At 34.0% G+C, this 21,132-nt stretch overlaps 2 protein-coding genes across 3 annotated transcripts; one reads left to right on the top strand and one right to left on the bottom strand.

Annotated features, from left to right (window-relative positions):
• The first annotated feature begins 732 nt into the window (after nucleotides 1-732).
• Nucleotides 733-15,530, top strand: LOC139897661 (AP-1 complex subunit gamma-2-like). Of its 2 annotated transcripts, none has more exons than XM_071880357.1 (18): nucleotides 733-998; nucleotides 2,713-3,015; nucleotides 3,506-3,647; nucleotides 6,925-7,098; nucleotides 7,791-7,970; nucleotides 8,569-8,723; nucleotides 9,039-9,129; nucleotides 9,260-9,423; nucleotides 9,813-9,867; nucleotides 10,072-10,194; nucleotides 10,651-10,746; nucleotides 11,424-11,551; nucleotides 11,809-11,913; nucleotides 12,610-12,869; nucleotides 13,807-14,061; nucleotides 14,494-14,666; nucleotides 14,897-15,001; nucleotides 15,178-15,530. In XM_071880357.1, exons 1-18 carry the CDS (start codon nucleotides 967-969, stop codon nucleotides 15,271-15,273), a joined length of 2,637 nt encoding a protein of 878 aa, XP_071736458.1. In that variant the 5' UTR covers nucleotides 733-966; the 3' UTR covers nucleotides 15,274-15,530. The 2 variants fall into 2 exon arrangements, with proteins under 2 accessions (XP_071736458.1, XP_071736457.1); XM_071880356.1 differs by having other exon boundaries at nucleotides 14,491-14,666.
• Nucleotides 15,531-17,381: 1,851 nt separating this feature from the next.
• Nucleotides 17,382-18,587, bottom strand: LOC139897660 (RING-H2 finger protein ATL46-like). The gene has a single exon (XM_071880355.1). It carries the CDS (start codon nucleotides 18,585-18,587, stop codon nucleotides 17,511-17,513), a length of 1,077 nt encoding a protein of 358 aa, XP_071736456.1. The 3' UTR covers nucleotides 17,382-17,510.
• Nucleotides 18,588-21,132: the final 2,545 nt, after the last annotated feature.

Raw genomic sequence — 21,132 nt, 5'->3', positions numbered from 1 at the left:
CAAGCAATCATTAATAAATGTTATATAACATAAATATAAATATTAGTAAACATAAATGATAATTAGGCGACAGTGTTGGCCATATAAATGTTAGATAATAGAAATATAAATGTTAGTAACATAAATGATAATTAGGCGACAGTGTCGGCCATATAAATGTTAGATAATTGAAATATAAATGTTAGTAACATAAATGATAATTAGGCGACAGTGTCGGCCATATAAATGTTAGATAATTGAAATATAAATGTTAGTAACATAAATGATAATTAGACGACAGTGTCGACTATATATTATTCAGGTGGTATAACCGACCATATATCATTTAGGTGGCAGAGCCAACCATAATTAGTATTAAGATTATCGTGCTGATAACGTGTTATAATTCAGTAGGCTTATAACTACCTTTAGTGGTTTGATTCTTGATGTTATAATTCAGTAGGCTTATAACTACCTTTAGTGATTTGATTCTTGATTTAGAATACTAATAATGAAGTGTAAGAACAAAGATGATAATGGAGAGAAAGAAAGAAACACTTTGTAAGTGTGAGAAATGGTGCAAGTTTAATGCTTGCATTCATGGCTATTTATAGCAAAAATATCACAAGTTTAGGTAATACAATAATATTACTTTTGTGTATCAATAATTGACTATCCATTTATATATATATATTTATATATTATAACAATTTTCATAGATGAAACAAAAATAATTACACTTGAGTACTTCAATTTGATAAAATTTTACAAATCACAAACACTCACTATTCTTCCTTCTTTCTCAAGATGGAATCAATTTTGACACAACAGATCGATCAATAAACAAAACTATTAGATCTTAATTTCATATCACACCGATCTTGATTAGTTCTTAGGTTCTATAGCTATATATAGTCATTCTTATATTCGTTTTGCCCTAATCTGGATCTGATCGAGCTATCTCGTGGTCTCCAATCGAGCCCAATCATGAATCCTTTTTCGTCTGGAACGCGCTTAAGGTATTTATTCGATCGATTTTGATTTAATTTGGTATGATTGTTTAATTTCTGATATAGAATATGCGAAATTGACCTAATTGATACTCAGTGTGTGATTGATTACTGATCGGAGTCTATGAAATTGTTTAACTTTTGCTGATTGTATATGCATTTTCTATAATCAACGGATATGATACTTGTGTTGTTAACTCATTAACCGTAGTGAACTCTAAGGATGTTAAGAAGCTAAATTAGGGATGATGAAGATGCTGATAATTGATTAACATACTGAACTTTGACTAAAACATGTGTTAAGGGTGATCACATCTTATAACAAAAATGATAAGTTTTAGAATTGAATTGAGTTGATATATAATTTGTAATGCATAAGGCTATAAGAACACCTACTGAATTAAATTAGAAGATGTTAATAGCACAATAGCTAAGGGTTATATCAGGCTCAAGATTTATACACAAGTAGTGATAATGGACTAGAAATACACTAGGATGAACCTTCGATGTGACGTTGAGCATAATTCATATAAATATGGTAGGTATGCATGGCAGACTGGATTATTGCCTTATTGGCGAGATATAAACTACCATGCTGTATATGCAATGCAACTGTTAATGTAGATGTCACGTGATGAATTTCAGCCGAGGCTCTCAAATATAGGGAAATGATACATGAGCTTTTTACTTATGTTTCTAACTAAGGAGGTCAAATATAAGTAGGATTTGCATTGTAGCATAAAGAAGTTGGTACAAAAGATGTTTACCACGTATCCATGAAGCCTTTTTTTTTTTAGCCTAACTGGCCAATAAAGTTAGCTCGGGTGGGAATTTCCTGGTTTATTAGAAAATAAAGCCAGATGTTATGAAGTACAATGGATAAAAGGATAATGTTGCGATTACTTTTATCCACACCATACCCTAGAAATAATTTTAGTAGGGTTGGAAGCATAGGTAAAGCCTTAAAAGGTTATTAAGGGTCATGAATGAATAATGATATACTTTTTACTCCGTAGTATTATAATTATGTGGATTTGTGGCTCTCGTCTTGATATTTCATTTCCGGAGGTTTTTCTTATCTACTCTCAAGCAGAGATATGCCCGTCTACTTCTTACAACACCCCGACGGGATGGATTTTGTTGTTGCTGCTATATCATTATTGGTGATCTTTGAATTCTGAAGGATATTGCCTATTCATTCTTGTTTAGCCCATTCAACACTGGATTTTGACTTGGCTCCTCTGAAAAGTGAGTCATGATGACCGTCACAAGTGGAACTAATGGAATCTTTACTTTTCTCAACATTAATGATTCATTGGTGGAAATTTGTAAGCATCTGTTGTGGTATGGTGGTGAGGACAAGCCCTAGAAAATGTGAAAATGAAAAAAGATTATTGTAGTTAATTCATTGTGTTAATCTTTCTTCACTAGCTGACTATTTGAAGTTGTATTACCATTTTTTTCTTGCATTTAGATGTTAGCACATGAAAGTCCATTTTCTGTTCTCCTATCCTGTTAGCATTCATCTGTGCTTTCAAGTTGTTTTTACTTTTTACAAGTTGGTATATGCTTGTTTCTTCTTTCACTATTGTGCCATATGGATGAGAGTTATTTCAGCAACTTTAATTGGTTCACATGTTTTTGTGATAAAATTTTCAATTAATGGTCTCAATGTATGAGCAAATGTTTAGCTTTTGACATAACCATTGCTGTTCATCTGCAGGGACATGATTCGGGCAATACGCGCCTGTAAAACCGCAGCAGAGGAGCGTGCTGTTGTTAGAAAGGAGTGTGCTTCAATTCGTGCAGCAGTTAGTGATAATGACAATGATTATAGACACCGTAATTTGGCAAAGCTCATGTTCATCCACATGTTAGGGTATCCAACACATTTTGGTCAAATGGAATGTCTCAAGTTAATTGCAGCTCCTGGCTTTCCAGAGAAGAGAATTGGATATCTTGGACTTATGCTGCTTCTTGATGAAAGACAAGAAGTTTTGATGCTAGTTACCAATTCATTAAAGCAGTACACACTCTACCTTTCTTGTTTCTTTATGTGTTACGGTTAGAAATTTCGACCCATGTAGTTATAAATGGTTCAATTTTGGTCATCGTATTTTTTGATACCTCAGGCTAAAAGAGAAACTGGCCAAATGGGCCGAACTGGTTAAAGGTTGCCTAAAGTATACATTTAGTTCTTATCAGTTGTTGCCTTCGTAACTGTTATATTCCAACAGCTCATTGTAGTAGTGATATATTTTATGTAATCATGTTTGACTCATTTAGAATTCATAAAAAATGGGTATGGGTCAACCCAACTCGATAGATAACAATGTGACCTGTACCTGTTTTGACATGTTGTCCAGCCCACCCATTGCGAGTCTTTTGCCCATTCTACTTGTATGTTATGTTTTGGTGACATGAATGTTCATCTTCTAGTCTTGGAAATGCTTTTTATTTATTTTTTTTTTTTATAAGGGATTTCTAGTGATGAGCAATCCGTTCTCATTTTGCAGAGATCTTAATCATACTAACCAGTATATTGTTGGACTGGCTCTTTGTGCTTTGGGAAATATATCTTCTGCTGAAATGGCTCGTGATCTTGCACCTGAAGTTGAAAGGCTACTGCAGTTTCGAGATCCAAATGTGCGGAAGAAAGTAAGTTAATCATAGAATGCTCCCGTCTGCACAATCAAGGCTTTATAATGACTCTACATTTGGTTCCATATTGAAAAAGTTTGCTCTATAGTATCTTGTTTGCAATATAGTACTAAATTTTGAATTTTTTACTTCTAATGCCTACTTTCTTAGTCCCATCACATTTTAGAGTATATTTTCTTCTTCCTGAGGAATGCAACATTTCACTTGTCCTAGCATAACAAAACGTTTAATATCAGACAGATGTAAACAATGTCCCTTAGTAAGAGCCAAGAATACAAAAAGACCACATTGATATTGTGGAATATTAAGTGATGGTTACTAGTTAGTAAACAAGTAAATTGGGATTGACAACGTACTAAAAGAAACACTATTTTTGGGAAAGTGCGAATTGATGAACTTGATTAAAGTTACTCGAATAAATTAGTATTTGAGCGGGTTCAATTATGATTTGACTGTGTTTACAATAAAGTTTACCGGGTAATTACCCTTTACGCTTAAAAAAGACAAGACAAGTGTTCCTACATTTGTATATGTAATTTAGAAAAAGGATGCACCTGATAAATCTATTTTGATGCTTCGTAGTCAAATTACTTCAGTTAAGAACCGACTTTAGGTTACAGAATGCAATTCGAATGGTGTATGATCATATCTCAAGACCCCATTAAGTATGTGATTTTGTTACTCAATTACATCTGCCAGGGTGTTATATAAGTTTGATTATTTTGCGAAACCGATCGGTTAGTCGTGGAACATCGGATGCGGCTTCTAAAAGTGGAGAAGTGTTTTCATCTGATTCTGATGGGGATCGTTCATCTCCGATTATGGATGACGTCGTACGTTCCAATCTGATGGTAGATGAAGTTGATCAGCCAAATAAGAACGAGGGAGATGTGCCAATTGATCAACCTGGGAAGGATAATCGTTATTCAGAAGGGAAGATTCTGAAAACCTGTAGTTCTAGAAAGAGGAAGGGTAAAGTGAACCAGCTGATTGAAGTTGGGGATGGTCCGTCAAAGGAAAAGAAGAGTGCTCAATTTGTTCCTTATGTTGGTGATTCTTCTATTCCTGCTAATGAAAAAATTCTCCCTGAAGTAATTAAAAAACGCAAGGGTAACAGGAAGAAAGATGGGTATGGTAAGAATTCTGCTGTAACTGATCATTCTATTGATGATATTGTTGCTAGTAACTATGATATTATTGCTAAATCTATTGGTGAAACTATTGCTGTTGCTAAACCGGCTAGTCCTGTTGTATTCTTTAAAAGTTCAAAAGATGGTAGCTATAATGAGGTTGATGTAAACCTAGTGGCTGCTGCTGAGAATGCTGTTAAGTTATTTAAGAATGATGGTATTAGAGAGTCAATTGTTGTTCCTGATGATTTCTCCCAATTTACATTGGGTGACAATGTAAATTTAATGAATACGCAGGATAATAATAGCGGTGATAAAGATAATGTTGTTTCTGGGATTAAATCTACAACAATGGAAGGGGTTGAGACTAGTGATGGGCAAGGCAATACAAATACTAAATCCCCAAGAGCATGGGTAAATCCAAACATCACTTTTGCTGACTTCTTAAAACAAACCAAAGATGAAGAAGAATTAAAAATGGAGTTCATTCCTCCAGTTTTAATGTCTAATGGTCAAAAGAGAGTAGTTTTCTCCGCCGAGGAGGTTAAGAAGGGCGGTAGTGCTTTTTCTCTTCAATTATATGGGTATTTTATTGGAACTTCTATGGAATATAGGGTTGTTAATGCCCATCTAAGGAGAATGTGGCGAAGGTATGACCTTAAAGAAATCGTCAAAACAGCTGCAGGATTTTATTTATGCAAATTTAATAACGAAAAGGGTATGAAGGAGGTTCTTGAGAGTGGTCCATGGTTAGTTAATAATGTTCCTTTTTTCGTGAATCAGTGGGAACCTGGGGTTTGGCTTGAAAAAATTGAACCTGAAAAAGTTCCAATTTGGATTTGCATTCACAATATACCCATTGAACTATGGAGTGGCAGAAGTATAGGTAAACTTGTTAGTGGTATTGGTAGGCCTATGTTGATGGACAAAGTTACTTCAGAGAGATGTTTAAGTAAAAGTGGAAGACTAGGTTTTGCTAGAGTTTTGACTGAAGTCAATGCAGCTGATGACCTTCCTAGCTTTGTCGAATTTTCCTATCCTGTGATTGGTTCTTTTCCAGCCAAAGTGGGTAAACTTGAGGTGACTTATCAATGAAAACCGCCTTTATGCACTCATTGCAAAATGTTTGGGCACTCTTTTAATACTTGTAAAATTAGGCCTAAAACAGAAGATGAAGTTTCAGCACAAGTGTTAAAAGACGCTTTGAAAAACAACAATGATGGTGAAACAGTTGATTTAAATAACCAGTGTGTTGAGGACGGCTCGAAAGTTGTTAGTCAGAAAGGAAGGGTATCTCATAAGTTGAATTTTGATAATAATAAAAGTCAATGGCAGTCAACAGAAGCAAAAGGTATCAAGCAAAATGCAGTTAAGAATAATCATGGTATTAAAGACAATATTGCTGTGGAGGAAACAATTTGGAATGTGGAGTCCCAGAAAAATCGAAATCAGAATGTTTTAAGGAAAACAGATAAAGGGAAGGGCATTGATGGTGAAGGTAATAATAAGACATATTCCAAAGATAGAATTGAAACAAACAATCCTTTTTATGTATTAGTAGATGATGAGGGTAATGGTGATTGATGTTAAGTTTGATAATACTGCTCCGATATATCTAGTATAGGTCCTCGAGTTTCGCTCAAATTAGTGTTATTCATGTTGTAATCCTCGTTGTATCATTTCCTTATCAATAAAATTATCTTGCTTTTCAAAAAAAAAAAATAAAAAAATAAAAAAAATTAGCATTTCATTTGTCGCGTTTGATCATTATAAGGAGTATACCCTACATTTGGGAGCCCTTCTGATTGTGGCTAACTTTGATTATGGTTCTTGTGACTGTGGTTAGTAACACAGTTCTGTCTTCTTTGTGTGAGTCATCAACCAGGCTTTCTTTTCTGGTTATCTTACGCCCTTTTTTCTTTCCAAATTCCAGTCTATGTACCTTGTTCTAGCAATTTGCACTGATCTAGATTTGAGGTATACTTGGAAGAAATGCAATCAAAATGTTGTAATGTAGCCTGTGTCAACTTTGATTGATTCACTTAATCTACACCTATAATCATGTTTGGCACAAAATACTTTTACTGATGTCAATTTTTTACTCTGTTAAGTGTCATACTTACCGATGTATTTACAATGTACAGGCAGCATTATGCTCTATAAGGATTATAAAGAAAGTCCCCGACCTTGCTGAAAATTTTGTAAATGCTGTTGCTTCGTTACTTAAAGAAAAGCATCACGGTGTTCTTTTAACTGCAATCCAGCTTTGTGCGGACTTGTGTATAATCAGCGAAGAGGCCCTTGAATATTTCAGGAAGGTATATTGACCTTGTTTCTCTTATTTATATACCAGATTATGTTGATAAAAGAGGTCTATATGCATCTTATCTAGTTAAATAGTAGTTAGTAGCTAGCATTTAGTAATACCTGTTAGAGGTGGCATATTTGACTTGTATATGGGTCAAATTGGTTGATTTGGGCAATGTCATATGCAAATGGTTTAACTTACAAGTTTTGATTCAAAGGAAACAGCATAAATAAGTTGATAGCCATTTGAATTCTACCCAAATGCAAATAACCTTATCATTTTAAATATGGTTAAACTATACTAGAGAATGTACATTAGCAAATGTGATATAGTATCTGAGAAAGTCATCCTTGGAAACAGAACGACCTCAAAAGTAATAAGAAGAAAGCTTATATGTAGTAAGTTCATCTAAAAACACAAGTAATATTAATATTAAATTTTTTACGTATTTTAGAGATGTGGGGACCAAAACAAAATTTGATGGCCAATTTCTAAGGCAACTTTCTTTATCAGATAGCTGTCCTTATGACATCTTGAAATGTGCCGAGATCAACTTCCCTAAGTATGATACTTCTGAATGATCTTGGAATATATTCTATGATTTAAGTAACTTTTAAAGCTCCCTACTTTATTCAGTTCTATAAGGTGAGATTTTATTTTATTTTTATTTTTTTTATTTTTTTTATTTTTTTTTTGATTTAGAAATGCACGGAGGGATTGGTAAAAGTTCTGAAGGATGCCGTGAACAGCCCATATGCTCCTGAATATGACATTGCTGGTATTGCGGACCCTTTTCTTCAAATAAGATTGCTGCGTATTTTACGTATTTTGGGCCATGGAGATGCTGATGCTAGTGATTTAATGAATGATGTCCTTGCTCAGGTTAGCTTCTTTTTATGTGGATATCATGATAGGTTGCCATGATGTCTAATATATAGGTGTTACTGTAGGACCAGAACTGGAACTTTAAATGTATAGATATTGCCATATTGGAACTAAGAACTGAACCTATGTAAACCTATTTGGTACCGGACCTGTTTCAGTCTATAAGTTGTTCAATCCTAAACTGAATACAAACTTATGTATTTACATTTTTATTATATAAAAGTAGAACGGTGTTCTAAGCTTGAAAATAAATTTCCCATAAAATTGGTTAGGCGCTGTTCCCGTAGAATACTGAAGTACTAAACCAAGGATCTTTGTTTTTTTTTGAATATTTTAAACCAAGAACTGAACCGAATACAATCAATGCTGCTTTGGTAGTTTACTTCAGTCCGATCCTGATTTGGTTGGTCAGTCGCCCCGACATATGAACACTTTTTGTGTATAGTCATTTATCTTTATGTATGGCTTGGTTTGTTGCTATCTTTACATATGTGGTTCCTTTGAATAGTTCATTAACCTATAGGGATTTATGTTGTTTACTGTCATGAAATGAATTCTGCTTACACTGCTTCTCTTGCTTGAATTTTCTGTCTAGGTGGCAACAAAAACCGAGTCAAATAAGAATGCAGGAAATGCCATTCTTTATGAATGTGTAGAAACTATTATGAGCATTGAAGATAGTGGTGGCTTGCGCGTTCTTGCAATTAATATTTTGGGCCGGTTCTTGTCAAACCGTGACAACAATATCAGGTGAAGTGTCCCTGAATTTCCCCAAATTCCTTTTTGTTATATTAGATAAAAAATGCCCGAATTATACTTTGTATGTTTGTGCTATTGAAGGTACGGGTATTCAGTGGGTTAAAATTGGATCTAATTAAAACTTCACTGTAAGATATAAGATACAAAATAAACGGAAGAGAAAACCACGATGAGAGCAACGTATCTCTGGCTTTAGACGTTTTAGATTGTGATATTTACTATATTCATGGTATGCTATATGTGTATACGGAATTTTAGTTTGTTAAGTTTTTGATTAATACTGTAACTTCGGCCCTTAAATGACAGATATGTTGCGTTAAACATGCTGATGAAAGCAATATCAGTTGATGGTCAAGCTGTGCAGAGACATCGTGCAACAATTTTAGAATGTGTGAAGGTAATCTTATCATTTACAACAATAACAAAAAAAGAAAAAAAGAAAATCATATCATTTACAGATAATAAGTGCATTACAAGAGTTCGCATATACGTTACATATTTAAGAAACTACTGTCCTTTTTATTCAGGATTCAGATGCTTCAATTCGTAAAAGAGCCCTTGAACTTGTGTATCTTTTAGTCAATGAGAGCAATGTACAACCTTTGACCAAGGAGTTAATTGATTATCTGGAAGTAAGTGACCAGGACTTCAAAGCAGATCTTACTGCCAAAATTTGCTCCATTGTTGAAAAGTAAGTTAACAGTTTTATTTATAATAACTGGTATTTGGTGGGGCTGATAATTACAAGAGTTTTTGTGCCCTATTTTATTCATTTTTTTTAATTCTAAATATATGTTAGACCAGAACACATCATCTGGTCAATGGTAATTACATCCCTCACTTCTATAGATTATAGAAGGATCTGTGAATGGAATATTTAAGTACCGTTTATCTTCATTTTGCACTCATATAACGGAAAGTTCATTGATGAATCAGCTCAGTAAATTAGTTATGACTTTGCTTTGAATATTTTTTTTTATCTGTGAGACATGAGATTAAACATTATCATTTATAATCACTTTATCTGATTGAAAGTGATCGTATGCATACTAATATATATATATATATCTCTTCTTTTAGTCTTTCCCCAGAAAAAATATGGTACATTGATCAGATGCTCAGAGTTCTTTGTGAGGTATTTCATATATTTAGTTGGTTTTCATCATAATTGTTTTTTTTTTAGTTTTACCTGTTTGAGATTAAACCCCTTGAAAGCACCCATTCATGAGTAAATTTGTTCCACGTGACCTGGATCATGTACTTGATGTATGTTCATGGTGGTGGAACTAATTTTTCATTTGCTTAATGAAATGCTAACTCTTGCGATAATGTTTAATAGGCTGGAAATTATGTTAAGGATGACGTATGGCATGCTCTAATTGTTGTGATAACCAATGCATCTAACCTCCATGGATATACAGTCAGGTCACTCTACAGAGCAATCCAAACATCAGGTGACCAGGTACCATAATTCCCTCTTAATGATCTTCATTGTTTGGTCTAGTCTAGGGTTGCAAAAATCGCTACTCGATCGGGACTTTTTAGGGAGTACTCGGCAACACGGAGAGTACTCGGATGTTGACCAAATTTGACTTTGACCGATTTTGACCAGTTATCCGAGTAATCCCGAGTTTTGGCTGAGTTCTGACTGGTTTCACGAGTAATCCTGAGTTTTGGCCGAGTTTGACCAAGTTTTCCCCGAGTAATTCCGAGTTCTGCAACACTGGTCTAGTCCAATCTATGTATTCGAACTATCTTTCCCCATATGTGCACGGTAATCTAAATGTAAATTTAAATTTAATCTATCTAAATTCTAAAATATTATACATATGAAAAACGATTATGTTTAAATTTTCATTTTAGATTTGGATTTCACTTGTAAAGAGAGAATATTTCTCAACATTTTCCTTTTAAACAGGAAGCAGTTGTTAGGGTAGCAGTATGGTGCATAGGAGAATACGGTGACTTGTTGATAAACAATATTGGAATGCTTGATATAGAGGAACCTATAACTGTGAGTTTGCTTCTCCCTAATTAAGTTAACTCCACTCCGATTTTTATTTTAAATTTGTTCTATTTGGCTCAAAATACAAATTAATGAGTGGTTGCAAAATGGGAAGGTCTGGCAGGTAACAAGACTAACAGAGTAACAGGTCAACATGGGTAATCATAATACGTATCAATATGTGTTGGGCCTCTCCACAAACATCTTTTTATTTTTATGTGAGTACAACTAATTTGGAAAATATGATTACAATGATAATCCAAAATTTCTACAATAAAGTAATTCATAAGGTTATATACGTTTGAATACATTACGGATCACTTTTAACCCGCTTGAACCTTTTGACTCCATCTCTTAGTTAACTTATTTTATGTAGTCCAGTTGAGCTGTTAGAGATTAACGTGACCCAAATTGAAGCATTTGTGTATAAATAGGCCGAAATGGTAACCACTAATATTGTTGTTCATGTATTTATACTTGATTCACCTTCCATGTTTACAACTATAAGATACTACAAAACCTTCATACGTCTAGGGTTTGGGTATGGGGAGATGATGTGAGTGCTGCACTATAACCATTTCTGTAGCTACTGTACATGGCCTCCTATACGCTATTGATATACTATATGTAAGTTTAATATTTACATTTTTAACAAATACATGTTTTACATGGCTTGTTATACACAGGTAACGGAGAACGATGCAGTTGATGTTATAGAAGTTGCTATCAAGCGTCATACATCCGATCTTACTACCAGGGCAATGTGTTTGATTGCTTTGCTGAAGCTATCTTCACGTTTCCCTTCATTATCTCAGTAAGTCCTTTTGTTATTCATTAAACTGTATTTCTGTATTCTTAGTTTTAATGCAAACTGACATTAGGGTTGGGGCTCAATGTTGAAGGTGTTTGGAAACCACAGTGTCAACTGTTGTCATTTTTTAGAATGCGTTTATCGTTTGTTTTCTATAATCAAGTTTTGTAACTTCCTGCTTCTTAATAGGATTGTAATCTTCCATTAATGTAACCTTTAGAGACCTATAAAATTACTAAAATCATAGTTTATAATTGTAGGAGAATAAAAAACATTGTCACTCAATCTAAAGGAAGCCTTCTGCTTGAACTGCAGCAGAGATCAATTGAGTTTGACTCTATCATCGAAAAGCATCAAAATTTGAGGTACAGATCATCTTCTAATAATTACTATATCATCCGGTTGATATACTTTTTGTAGTTTTAAAAAGGGCTAATGACATAAATTGGTGACCAACTTTCTTTTGCTGAGTAAAAACCATTTAACTTAATAAATTCATGAAAAAAAGCTCTCAAAACATAAATCTCCGTTTAAGATAATCCTCACAGTTACGTTGGTCACGTTTGACTTTATCTGAATATGGCACTGACATGTTAATCACTTCGACCAACATGACTTTTCCTGAGTGTTGCCTGCAAACAAAGTTGCAAAATTGCTACTCGGGGATGGACTTTTAGGGAGTACTCGGATGTTGATCAAGTTTGACTTTGACCAATTTTGAATGGTTTTTCGAGTAATCCCGAGTTTTGGCCGAGTTTTGACCGATTTTCCCGAGTAATCCATAGTTTTGGCCGAGGTTGACCGAGTTTGACCAAGTTTGACTGAGTACTTGCCGAGTACTCCCGGGGTAATTCCAAGTTTTGCAACACTTCCTGCAAACTAGTTAACTAAGAAGGTTACCTGCTAATGAACACTGATCATGTGTTGAACTATAAAAAACGGCTACTCATATAGAAATTGGACCAAAGTTGGTTACTTTTTTTTTTTACAACAATCAATCGTTTCGAATTAAAATTTTCATGATGTGTTGCTTATCTACTTACACTACAATGGAATTAAAGGTCTGCGTTAGTTGAAAGGATGCCAGTTCTTGATGAAGCTACTTATAGTGGAAGAAGAGCTGGGTCTCTGCCACAAGCTGTTTCCACCTCACAAGGCAATGCACTACAGCTTCCAAATGGAGGTCCCAAAACGGTTGATGCCCCTCTATTAGACTTGCTTGATCTAGGGGCCGATGAACCCGCACAACCCAACTCTTCGGCCAACAGTTTTCTTCAGGACCTTCTTGGTGGCGATATCTTGTCAACTTCAACGCAGTCAGGTTAAATTCATTACTTGTCAAATTACTTTTGGCTTGATGAAATGATTTTTTTTTTTTGCTGAAAATTTTGTATATTAATTTCAAAGTTGCAAAATTCGCTACTCGGGGAGTACTTGGTCGGGGCTTTTTAGGGAGTACTCAGCAACTCGAGGAGTACTCGGATGTTGACCAAGTTTGACTTTTACCGATTTAGACCACGTTTTGACTGATTTTCCGACTAATCCAGAGTTTTGACCGAATTTTGACCCATTTTCCGAGTAATTCTGAGTTCGACCGAGTACTCGCTTAGTTGCAAAAACCAAGTACTCGCTGAGAAGTCGCCAAGTAATTCCAAGTTTGCAACACTTATTAATTTGACCCTTTTGAGTTGAAAACATAATCCAAATCGGCCCTTTGATAACTACATGGGTTCAAATTTCTACCTCTAAAGCTATACAGATATTTCATGAAAGATGTCTTTTTTTGTGATTTGAATAGATATTCTAATTCTAATTATGCTAGGTAGCTACTAGCAAGAGAGTGCAGTTTTGATCTATTTATTACCTATTGTAATTGCATTACGAAGTGTAGATGTGTAATATCTATCTTAATTTGTGTAGATGTGTAATTTTCTGCTAATTAAAATAATTTAGTACTTTGTAGGTATTTGTAACTTTTTAGAAGACTTTGACTTTTTTAACCCGGTTATCTGTTGTAATCAAACAAATATAACCATAAATACCCCTTTCATATAAATGTGTTGCAGTTGACACCTTCAGTTTTATTGGGTCCTTTTCAAGTTAATTGCTTTGCAGTGTGAACTGGACCAGTCTTTAAGTTAGCAGTGGTTTTTGTTCAGATGCATTAATATTATTGACAGCATGTGACCAAACAGGGTACCTTTTTTAATAATCTCATAATAGTCTCTCATGTGCCATCTTTACTTCAATCATTACAGGTACAACGCAGCCACAGAAAAGTGGCACGGATGTTCTGCTGGATCTGTTATCAACCGGGTCATCTTCAGCTCAAAACGGTTCATCTACAGTTGATATATTTTCCGTTAGTCAGGATAATAAAACTTCAGTTAGTGCATTAGATATGCTGTCATCAGCAATTGTGCCAACTACACAACCCTTACCTACACCAGGAGGTTCGGGTTCCCCTATCGTGGATCTATTAGACGGTGTTGGTCCTACCCCTCCAGTGCCTAGTAAGTATTAGTTAGTGTTCGATTTAGGGCTGCAAACCAGGCGAGCCAAGCTCGAGTCTCTATTCAATAGCTCGATGAGCCTTCATGATGCAAGCTCGAGATTGGCTTGAGCTCGACTCATGAGCTTAAAAATAATAGTTAAGTATAAAACTTGCTCAATTAAGCAAGACCGATTTGAGCTCATTACCAGGATTTGATATAGATCAATTTAATAAATTTGAGCTCAAATAACTCTATGAAAGATCGAGTTATTGCAACTGTATTTACATGTTAGATAAAGTAGTTGAAAATTTTAAATTAAACTCCAGCTCGAGTCGAATTTGACTTTGGATAATTCGAAGCTTAATTCATTTGCAGCCATAGTTTTGACACAATTTGGTTAAGTTTAACTTCATTATCAATTTTTTTAACCATTATGTATGTGAACAGAAGACAATGGTCCTGCATATCCACCAGTAGTCGTATTTGAGAGCAAAGCGTTGAGCCTGATTTTCAACTTCTCTAAGGAACCCGAAAGTCCACAGACGACCCACATCGAAGCAAGTTTTTCAAACAAGTCTTCCGAGGTTTATACGGATTTCATCTTCCAGGCAGCAGTACCCAAGGTAACTGATAAATAACATGTATATGTGTGTGCGCGCGCGTGCGCGCGAATATGATTTCAACTGACTTCACACATTTCACCCATTTGATGATCTTACACAATCCAGTCTACCCATGTATATAATATAACTTCATATGTATAAATGAGCCAAAATTGTCATCGTTGTTGCATGTACTTCGCATTATCTTTACTTGCATTTTCTGATACGGTGTATTTTCATAATTATGACAGTTCCTTCAGTTGAACCTAGAACCTGCTAGCAGTAATAATCTTCCCGCAAATGGCAATGGGTCAATAACACAGAAATTAAGAGTGACCAACAATCAACATGGCAAGGTACTCACTTTCACTTGCTCTTCTACCATTCTTTTTTTCTTCTTCTTTTAAACCCACATTTTATTGTCTAATTTTATTCAACACTGAATGTCATATCTTTTTCTAGTTTTCCATTTTACACAATTGTTATTGTTATGGGTTACTAAGTATAGTAATCAACATGTCGTTTTCACCAGAAATCACTTGTGATGCGTATACGTATAAGCTACAAGCTGAATAACAAAGATATGTTGGAAGAAGGACAAATCAGTAACTTCCCTCGCGGTTTGTGAAGATGATGATGCAACGTCTTCTTATACTAATGGAGTGAGTGTCTGTCTGTACCATTTAGTGCAATTTTTGGTTAAATGATACTAATTGTTATCTATTTATATATCTTTTTGGATGTTGATCATGGTGATGGGCTTTTCGGCTGTAGCCATTTATATCGAGTTAAGAATTTGAGCTTGAATTGAATTACTCCTTTTTTTTGTAGTATATTATGAACAAAGGAGATCTTATTGTATGCAATTGTGAGTAACAAATTTTGCCATCATACTATCATAGGCATAGACAGAAAGGTCATAATGATTATTTTATTGGCATTAAAAAGATTTATTTGACTGAACCCAGATTTCAGTTTTTATAATGTTTTTGTGCATGTATTCAGTTTTATGATTTAATGTAATCAAATAGTTTATTCTGTTATGTTTGTTTTCGCGCATCGATGTTAAAAATAACAAAACTTTCCCACTGCATCAATATTATTTTTAATTTCAGGTAGGATTTAAAATTCATGAAAATTAGATTTTACCATTTTTATAGCGTCTCAATATTATTTTTAATTTTATTTTCAAATTTTTATCCTACTTATTGGTCGGAGGTCTATTCGAAAGCAATCTCTCTATCCATCGAATAGAGAGATGAATGATTTTCTCTACTTTTGAGAGTGTTTTCACTTTGGGTGGGGAAGGACTGTCTACATCTCACTTTCTCCTTACACCATTTATGTGGTATTGGATTTTTTTGTTGTTGTGGTATTGAATTTTTTTGTTGATGTTGTTGTTTATTTAGACCATAACACTGTATACTCTTATAAACTATTTTATTTATTAACTATTTAAAAAACAATACTATAATTAGTTTTGATTAATTTAATTATTTACTAGTAAAAAGTATTCGAATATTGTATGCTTAAAATACTGAAATTTCTAGTGAATGTGAAGGTGGCATGAGACTATTGTTTTGTCCACTTTTGATGGTTTAATATTCTCCGTAATATAATAAAACGAACGATTTCGTTGGATAGTATCTGTCTATAAATTATGAAACACGTTGATTCTTTTCGGGATGAAGATCAAGATTTAAGATTTTGTTGACTGAAACTTACTTTATTTATCAACAAAGCTAGCGTCCCAAGCCATCTTTTTCATACATTTTTCTTTAAAGAATTACATTTAATAATATTAATATATTTGAACACATAATAAGACCGGTCCCTATGCAATATACGTCTTATGTCTTCGTGCCTCATCCCCATAACGAACCATAGGCACAGTCCGGTCTTAGGTTATGTCATTCTGCTGACGACGTAACGTCTTATGAATCTGTGTCCTGTGTGTTTGTTTGTATGGTCAGTTCTTGATATTATGATAAACACCATTCGGTCTTTGGTCGGTCCTTAGTTTTAGTATTAAAATGACGGTCAAAATGTTGAGTGAAGCAAATGGATGAATTGTATTCATCCTTCAATTAAGAACCAAAACCAGATTGTTTCCGATCGTTCTTGGCAATAGTTTACCTTTCTAATGTTCTAGCTCGTTCGAGTTGAAATGTATAGGAGAGAACACATTAACCAGAACCAAATTGTTTCCAATCGTTTTTGGCAATAGTTTACCCTTCTAATATTCTAGATTGTCCTACCAAAAATGATACTTTTAAAGTTCTCATTTCCTCACTTCTTGTTCCATTTCCAAAACTATCACAAAAGGAAATAACAGTATCTATAATTATATTTAAAAAAATGGGAACACTAATAGAAAGTGATGAATATGACCCACTGGCCACTGGCTGCACAAATTATTTGATTTCATATGATATGACCCCACAATGGGGACATAATTCTTATTGTCAACCCATGTGTTAAATCATCAAATACCTCTCATCATATAACTCTGGCTCTCCACTTTTCATGGATCCCACTGCAGCATTACATGATTGATTACCAGCCTAAAGTTTCAACTACTCATTAATAAACAACCATTAATCAATAGAGAAGTGGATGAAACATCAACCTAAATAGTAAATACAACAAGGCCTTAAACATTATAAATCATAAATCATCATTCTTGATTTCTCACTGAAAAAAGAGCACAACACTAAATAAAATGATAAAAAAGTGATGATTACATGTTGCCTACTTAATCATTCACATAAATCTGCACTCAACAAATGAATGAAAACTTCATATATAAAAACAAAAATGAATAAAGGACTTCATAAGAACCATATATTTTTAAATGGTGAACATTTAACTATCACTATTATTTGCATTTCTCATAGGTAAACTAACATTAACTGATGAATTAACCATATGTGTACCTGCAGAAGTTTGACCTTTTTGATGATGGTCTTTTTTTGACCAAAGCCAAATCTTGGAAACTGAAAAGCTCTCACCTTTACTTCTATTGCTAATTTTCTTTCCATCACAACCACCATCAATTGAGCTGTTATAACCTTTATCTTTATCAAGTTTTGTAAAATCTTTATTACCAAAACTACCCCTACTAATACTACCCTTATTAGGAACAAATGCAACTTTTAACTCTGTATTTCCAACAACATATTCATAAGATCCCATTGAATAACATCTTCTTGCATCAAAGTTACTACTACTTGTTTCTCCCACTTCTTTTTCTTCTTTTTTCAAAACATTTGTAGCTCTAAACTTACCAAGTCTAACTGGATACACCCTTTTTTCATTTCCAATACTACCCTCATTAGATTGTTTAAAATGACCAGAATACCCTTGATCATCATAATCTTGATCTTCATTAAACTCAAAAACAGGATTCTCAACAGAAAAACCAGGACTAAAAAGAGTTCCTCTACATAAAGGACAACTTGAATTTGATAACAACCAAGTGTCTATACAATGCATATGAAATGCATGACTACATAAAGGTAGTAATCTCAAATTGTCTTGTTGTGTAAATTCACATAAACAAACAGCACAATCAAAAGGCTCTTTTAATCCCATTAATTCTTTGTATGAAAAAACAGGAAGTGCATCAATGAAAGCTTGATCTAATCCAGAATCATGTTGATTAAAAAGATGTCTTAATTGTCTATCATATGCATCATCATCATCACCATCAACACCAGATTCTTGAAATCTTGAAGATTGAAATTGGAAATTTGAAGATGAAGATGATAATCTTTTTCTTTTCATTAAATACCTCACGAGTAAATGAAGTAAACCACATATAAAAAACATAAATGCTATCACAATAATAATGTTTCTAGCAAAAAGTAAAGTTGAATTAGTTTTTGAATCTGTAATAGGAGGGGTAACAGGAGGTGGAGAAAAAGATAAAAGCAGGCGCATTTTAGCATACATGAACAAATACAACAACCATTAAAATTTGTATGTGGTTTCAAAATTCCAAAAAGTGGGAACTGTAAATAAAGGTATTTTATTTGATTATATTAATCTTTGATCCAAACTCAGCTTATGAAATCGATAAAAAAAAGTAATACAAATGATAATTAATTAAAATTACAACAAACCCACTTGCTAAAAACTAACAAATTTCAATAAAAATCAGATCTTGATTCAAAATAAACATGGGTATTTAACAAAATCAAGAAATAAATATTAAATATGTATATTTAAATAAAGGGTTTGCAAAGGTCAAGATTTTAGGTTACCCACCTCATTTAGCAGAAACCACTGCTAATACACAGGAGAAAAATACTTAATTTGACAATTTCTTGATGATTTTGAAGATATCTTCGGAGGACAACTGAGTAAGTATATAAAGAGAGCATGTGATTGAGGCCTAAAACTTGGCATTTTATATTTGGTTGTAGTGAAAGAAAGGGCATATTTGTACTTTACTTTGTTTTCCTCTTGACTATTTATAGCTCATCAATTCGTTATCCACCAAGAACTCAAGAACTCAAGAACTCAAGAAGGGTTGCTTTTTTTTAAAGTTCATGTCCCAGTGTGTTTGGATGAAAGTAGCCGGAGCTTGAGTTTGTAGCTAGAGCTGGAGCTTATGAGATAGAGCTGGAGATGGAGCTTATTTTTTAAGCTGGTAGCTAGAGCTTATTATTTTTTATAAGTGTTTGGTAAACTAGCTGGAGCTTATTTTTCAGTTCATAAGCTCTACTTTTTTTCATAAGCTACTAAAAGTAGCTTATTTTTTCAGAGCTTATGATTTTCACAAGCTTTACTTTTTTTCTCTACCAAACGAAGCTTATGACTTGGAACTTATTAAAATCATAAGCTCAAGCTCCTATAAGCTCCCATAAGCTCTAACAAGCTCGTCACCCAAACACACCCCAAGTAGGATTTTATCGTTACCCACCAAGAAGAGTTGGCGTCTAAATGTGTGCTTGGGTACTAGCTTCTTGAAGCATATGAAAGTTTATGAAAACTTAAGCTTATGATTTTAATAAGTTTTAAGTCATAACTTTCGTTTAGTAGACATAAATAATAAAGTTTGTTAAAATCCTAAGCTCATGAAAAAAACTTCTCATTGTAAGTTATGAAAAAAAAAAAAAAAAAAATAGAGCTTATGAACTGAAAAATAAACTCCACTAGTTTACCAAACATTTATAAAAAATAATAAACTTCGCCTACCTGTAGAACGATTAAACGGTATTAATCGATCAAATCGTCAATATCAAGTACGAAAAAACTCAATATTGGATTTTATATCATAAACAACTCTAATACTTATGATCTAATTGATTAAATCGACTTTAGAATGATATAGATCAATTAAACAGAGTGCCAGACCTTCAGGGAATCGAATATACGACTAGGGAATGGTTTAGGTACGTAACCTAACAATGAACCCGAAATCTACATTAAATAAGGTCTGCACGAGCAACCGTGAAATCTACATTAAATAAGGTCTGCACGAGCAACCGTGCGGTTGCACTTTGTACCCGTACGGATACAACCTGCATCCGTGCGGTTACACCAGTAGTATATTAACTTTAAACGCATACAATCGCTTATTCTTGTACTTACTATGTCTTTGTTACACACGAATAGCAATAATGAACTCAGGACTTACGTTCATACACCAACAAACTCCCCCTAGGACCTAGTTCATTATATCACAATCAAATTAAACTTTCAACATCTTATAAACCAAACAAACACTCAAACAGTTCAATATTCAGATAGTTCAACATTCAAATCAGATTATTACAACCAAATCAAAATTAAAAGAAACGTTAAAGTCCACAGTTCACAAAAGTTCACGATTTTAAAGATAAAACATTAAGTGCATAAATCATAAGCATAACATGTCCGAACAACACGGTTGAACTGAATCGCCTGCTCCATGTTCTGCAACTCATGAAAAATCGGATGTCTCCTTAACACCTTTATATCCGCCTTGCACAAATTCCTGATCCACCTTGGATCGAATATCCTAATCTGATTCAAATCACCTCCCGATTCCAGAATAATCACAGCCTCCTCGGTTCGACCATCATAATACCACCATTTGAACTTTTTACCAAAGTTTTGAGGCATCTTGCGAATTGGAGCATATTTCATCGTCCTTGCACGCTTATATCTCACAATCTTAATCCTCTTCCCAGTTTCTTGATCTGTTCTATATGTTATCTTTGGAAACTGCGGAGCTAACACCGACCATCTATACTTAAACTCCTTCCTAATCTTGTACTGCATCCATTGACTCAAACCATCAGTATCAAAGTACAGCAGAGGCAAACGGGCTAGCTCCATCATCTCAAAGTACGGAAGTGTCTTAAAATCAACAGTGTGTTTGAAGTAATCGACACCATTTTCCATTCTCACAGCATAATAATCCAAATCCTTGAAGAACGCCTAGCTCAGTATCTTTCCCCCTGTCACTTTACCCGTTCTATCATAAAACAATTTGTAC

Source organism: Rutidosis leptorrhynchoides, chromosome 3 (assembly GCF_046630445.1).
Source record: "Rutidosis leptorrhynchoides isolate AG116_Rl617_1_P2 chromosome 3, CSIRO_AGI_Rlap_v1, whole genome shotgun sequence".
Taxonomy (NCBI): Eukaryota; Viridiplantae; Streptophyta; class Magnoliopsida; order Asterales; family Asteraceae; genus Rutidosis; species Rutidosis leptorrhynchoides.
Note: the sequence above shows the minus strand (reverse complement) of the source record. Positions and strands in the feature narration are given on the sequence as shown.